The 5,237-nt window shown below is 42.3% G+C and overlaps 1 protein-coding gene across 1 annotated transcript; it reads left to right on the top strand.

Moving 5' to 3' along the window:
* The first annotated feature begins 372 nt into the window (after nucleotides 1-372).
* Nucleotides 373-3,558, top strand: RPL15 (ribosomal protein L15). Its single transcript, XM_015421237.1, has 3 exons — nucleotides 373-582; nucleotides 1,232-1,368; nucleotides 3,195-3,558. The coding sequence occupies exons 1-3, from the start codon at nucleotides 411-413 to the stop codon at nucleotides 3,498-3,500; spliced, it is 615 nt and encodes a 204-aa protein (XP_015276723.1). The 5' UTR covers nucleotides 373-410; the 3' UTR covers nucleotides 3,501-3,558.
* The last annotated feature ends 1,679 nt before the right edge of the window (nucleotides 3,559-5,237 follow it).

The following is a 5,237-nucleotide window of genomic DNA, read 5'->3' as shown; positions in this document are numbered from 1 at the left end:
TAGTAGCTGTTACTCATGCTTACACCTTACCAGTAGAACTTAAGAGACTTGAGTTCCTGTGGAGTGATATTTTTTTCCTAGATTCCTAGTCACTGTAAAATAAAATGAAAGCAGTGTTTTTTCCATAAGGGAAAAGGTTAAAATTTATACTTTAAAGTTCCTTTGCTGAAACAGTGATAGGGAAAAAATGCCTGAAGAATCACTGGAGGTTTCTAGTTGATCATTTGTCACACTTTTGACATCTTGGGGATAAAGTGTGTGTGTATAGAAGCCAAGTGTGCTGTGTAAACAGTAGGAATTGATTATTTTGAGACTGCAAAATGTTAGGGGGGAATTGTTCTTATTAGTATGTGCTTAAGAAAATTAAATATATACATTAATCATGCATGTCTTTCCACAGATAAGCCACAATGGGTGCTTACAAGTACATCCAAGAGTTATGGAGGAAGAAACAGTCAGATGTGATGCGTTTCCTCTTGCGTGTCCGATGCTGGCAGTATCGCCAGTTGTCTGCCCTCCATCGAGCTCCACGACCTACCAGGCCAGACAAAGCTCGCAGACTGGGGTATAAGGCTAAACAAGGTGACTGGAACCAAACTTTGTTCATTTGCTTACCTGCTCTGTACTTGCGTTGCTGGTAGTCTTAAGCATATATGTTTGCCTTCAACTACCAGCCAAATTATAGTGGCCCCAGCAAGGGGCTTTCAAAGCAAGTGAGAGGCGGAGGTAGTTTGCTATAGCCTTCTTCTGCTGCAGAGCCTTCCTTGGTGGTCTCCCTTCCAAGTACCTGACCCTGCTTAGCTTCAAAGGTCTGAGGAAATCAAGCTATGCCATACCGCCCTCCCTCCCAAGCATATATAGCAGTGTGAAAATGTTGTTGCTGTTGTTAGCCATTCAGTCGTTGTACATTTTTAGCATATCAGAGAGAAAGTCTAATTCTCAATGTAGGCAAGAGTGCACCAAAGAATTTTCATGGTGCTGGAAGTGAGACCTCATTTAAACATGACTGCACAATCTCACCCTAAAAAATTCAATTCCCAATCATTTCATACTGTAGTAAATCTCAACTAGGCTAAATATCTCAGTAGTCTAATAACTGGATCAAAACCTGGGAGTTTTGTCTGTAGTGTTTTCAACAATGCATCCTCATGAAGAATATTTGTTCTCTTGGTACTTTCTGATACTGATTTCCAAATTTTACACCTTTCTCAAATATTCCCTGGTCTTTTAGGTTATGTCATCTACCGCATTCGTGTTCGCCGTGGTGGCCGTAAACGTCCAGTACCTAAGGGTGCTACGTATGGTAAACCTGTGCATCATGGTGTCAATCAGCTTAAATTTGCCCGGAGTTTGCAGTCTGTAGCAGAAGTGAGTATCCCCTTTGAGTCTTTTGTAATTCTAAATGTTCCTATTGTCTGTTGTTTCCAAAGATTTTGATAGTGGTTTTTAGATTGTAAAAATCCAAATATTTTATCTTGGCTGCAACTTGCAGTTGCCAAAACTTGTTCTCTTGGTTTCCAGTGCACCTCTTGTATCTTCAAAATTAGAAAAGCATCCAACCTCACAAGGTTTTTTTCAAGGATAAACTGGAAGAGAGTGAAGCCATGTAAGCCACTTTGTGTCCCCATTGGGGAGAAAGCCAGGATATAAATGAAGTAAATAAATAGTAGTTCTGTAAAAATAACCTTATCTGATAAAAGATGTGCATAGATGTGGGTTCAGGTGAATACTTTCCAGGTCTAACATGTATCTAATGACCAGTTTACTAATTAAGAATAATGTTAGCATTGTCCCTTAACTTGGACTGGCTGTTGGGCAAGGTGAGGCAAAACAGTCACAGTAAGCCCTTGCCAACAGATTAGCCTAAAGGCCCAAATTAGCAGTGGAGTGGTGAAATCTAAGCCACATCGGAAGCGATAGAATACTTTTAGTGCTAATAAAACAAATTGATTGCATTCTGAAATAAGCAGTGAGTGAGCATCTGGTACTCCTAATAAATGCCTTAGTATCTTTAAAACATTATCATGATCTAGAAATGAACTTAAAGCAAAATGGGCACCTTCCTTTTGGTACATGGGCAACCTAACTCGTCTCATTGTATAAAACTGGTGAATGTTTTATTCCAAATGAACATGTCAGTCAGAGTTAGAAGTGTCCTTTGTCTCCTAGCCCGCTGGAGGAAACATTAACAATCTTAACTTGAGAAACTGCATTCCATGGCAGCCCAAGGTCTAATGGAGTCCTTTGTGACAATAAAATGCCATGGCTTATGCCTGTATTCCAATAAACAGCTCATTTTAGTATTCTGATTTTTAGGGGAGATACTTGCACATCTGGCTTTAAAGGATGCTATAATACATACTGTTTTTTCAGCCTTACTCTAGAAAGGCAAATCTGCCTTTGTTGTACGTAAATTATGTAATCTGAAGCAGAAAATAGTAGAAAGAGAAACTTTCAGCCTTACTCTAGAAAGGCAAATCTGTCTTTGTTGTACGTAAGTTATGTAATCAGAAGCAGAAAACAGTAGAAAGAGAAACCAAGTGATAAAAAGATGATAATGGTTCTTTTAATAATAATTGCATGGACCATAAAAATTGTATGGATCAACAACAGAGAAGGAAACTGTCTTCAGTAAACAGCTGTTCAGTTATTTTTAACTGGATTTGTGCATGTTTTGTGTCTTTTCTTCAAGTATTCATAATTCTGAGAATCACTGCATTCAGCAAGCCCCAGGCATAGTGATTTCAGAGCTGTACAAATGCTACTCTAGGTTAGTGTGAGGGGTGGCACTTCATTGAGGTGTCTGCCCAGTACTGTGCTCATTTATTTATGCCGTCTGTCTGCGTTGTGTAATGCTCTAGCAAACTAGCTGCCAGTGGTTCTGTTATAGTGGTGACTCATTGCTGCTGCATTAGAAATTGAAAGATCAAGACTTGTAATGTTTAGCCCCCATAAGAGAGGACTCCCCTCCCCAGAAGTCTTTGCGTTCTTTGTTTGGTGTAGTTTTGAACATCATAACTGAATATTCCTATTTCCTTTTGCATGATTTTCAGCATCATCTTCCAAATCCAAGTTATACAGATGAACTGGGATCCCCAAGTTAGATTCTTGAGTTCCCCCCTCCCCCCCTTTTTTTTTGGTTAGGCTTCTTTTGTGTTCTGTTTGTGAGCTCTGTTTTTTCTTCTCCCATTTAGGAGCGCGCAGGTCGCCACTGTGGAGCTTTGAGAGTACTAAACTCCTACTGGGTGGGTGAAGACTCCACATACAAATTCTTTGAGGTCATTCTGATTGACCCCTTCCACAAGGCTATCAGGCGCAATCCTGACACCCAATGGATCACCAAGCCAGTCCACAAGCACAGAGAGATGCGTGGGTTGACCTCTGCGGGCAGGAAGAGCCGTGGCCTTGGAAAAGGCCACAAATTCCATCATACCATTGGTGGTTCCCGCCGTGCTGCCTGGAGACGACGCAACACCTTGCAGCTTCACCGTTACCGCTGAGTCTTTTGTTTGTAAATTTCCTATTCTAATAAAGCTGACCAGAGGCTTTACATTCCCACTTTTCTGTGTTTTTCTTGGGCTCAGATTTGTAACCCGAGTAAGGCGAATGTCAGCCTGTTAGCAGCAGGTAGTTAGTTGCTGTTCCCTGAGGGATGAGTAAATAACAGTTCTCACTTCAGCGTTATTTTAAAAAATAATAATAAAAAGCAACGTGCATTATCTTTTGGTAAATTCTATTTGCACTTAAGCATTAAGCTGTGGATGTACCTTATGACTATCATATCAGGAACCGGTGTTGTATTGAAGGACAGCAAACACAATCAGTTTATGGTGGCCAGAGTTGACATTCCATCTTTAAGCCAAGCTTTGGGGAAAGCAGCCCAAAATGTTTAAAATATGCTTTAAATATTGTTAGCAATTATATATTGAAATTACAGAAAATAGGAGAGATTAACTATTCCAAAAGTGCTGTAAGAGTCTTTCATAAGAAAGTAAGTAGACCCTGCTGGATCAGCACAGTGGCCCAACAGTTGCCTTGCAAGCAAAATAAACAGCATAGAGGCTGAGGCCTTCCTTGCACTGGAGTTCAGAGGTTTCATGCCTCTGTATATGGAGGTTCTGTTATAGACCTCTCTTTCATGAACCTGTCTAACCTCCCTTTAAAGCGGTCTATATTCATGGCCATCAGGGTGTCCATTGGTCAGTTAAACTATGAATGCCGCAGTTTAATTACTTGTTAAATACATATTTCCTATGCTCTGTTCTGAACATTTTTGCCAACAACTTCATAGGGTGCCCCTGAGTTCTAGTATTATGGTAAAGAGAGAAAAAACTCACTTGGTCCACTTTCTCCACCCCATGCACAATTTTATCGCTCTCTTGTGTCTTCCCTTTGCTTTTTTTTTCCGGACTGAAAAGTCCCAGCTTTTCCAGCCTCTCATAGAAAAGGTGCTCCACGCCCTTAATTGTCTTGCTTGTGCTTCTGTGTACTTTTTCCAGTTCTGCAGTATTCTTTTTGAGGTATGGTGACCAGAACTGTACACAGTATTCTACATGACAGTGTTCCCTCTAAGCTGAGTTAGTGTGAGCTAGCTCACAGTTATTTAGGCTCTGGCTCACACATTTTTGTCTTAGCTCAGGAAGGACGGCCCCAGAGCAAACTAATTTAGGCAGTAGCCAAATTGCTCACAACTTTTAATGCCAGTAGCTCACAAAGTAGAATTTTTGCTCACAAGACGCACAGTTTAGAGGGAGCATTGGTCACAACGTAACTATATAAAGGCATTACAATATTGGGCATTTTATTTTCGTTTTTGCTAATCCTAGCATGGAGCTTGCCTTTGTAACTGCTGCTGCTCACTGGGTCAACATTTTCATGCCCTCCTCTACAAGCAACGGCTAGACTTACCTACACGGATGTGTTTGCAGCCCAGGGCCAGGAATGACTGAGGAGGGCCATCCTCGCCAGTTGCCGGCCCGAGGGGTTTTTGTGCCCTAGACAAGGCCGCCTCGTGGTGCCCCGCTCAGATGCCAACTTCCCGGTGGGGCCTGGAGGCCTCCCAGCTGGCCGCCGGGGGGGGGGAGACAGTGACGCCACGTGAGGCGCTGGCTGCATGCGTCACTTTAGACTGGGAGTGTGCCTCTGGTTTGGAAATGGCAAGTGCTCCCCCCCCCCGGACCCTTCCCTCGAGCTCTCCTCCAAGGGCCTCCCTCCTTCCCACTCGGGCACAGACCCTC

This window comes from Gekko japonicus, unplaced genomic scaffold (assembly GCF_001447785.1).
Source record: "Gekko japonicus isolate JY-2015 unplaced genomic scaffold, Gekko_japonicus_V1.1 scaffold351, whole genome shotgun sequence".
Lineage (NCBI taxonomy): Eukaryota > Metazoa > Chordata > Lepidosauria > Squamata > Gekkonidae > Gekko > Gekko japonicus.
Note: the sequence above shows the minus strand (reverse complement) of the source record. Positions and strands in the feature narration are given on the sequence as shown.

Excerpts from the sequence above, each read along its gene's own strand:
- RPL15 (XM_015421237.1), top strand. The coding sequence starts at position 411 with ATGGGTGCTTACAAGTACATCCAAGAGTTATGGAGGAAGAAACAGTCA. Across the intron at positions 583-1,231 it reads GGGGTATAAGGCTAAACAAG|GTTATGTCATCTACCGCATT; the intron begins GTGACTGGAACC and ends CTGGTCTTTTAG. Across the intron at positions 1,369-3,194 it reads GTTTGCAGTCTGTAGCAGAA|GAGCGCGCAGGTCGCCACTG; the intron begins GTGAGTATCCCC and ends TCTCCCATTTAG.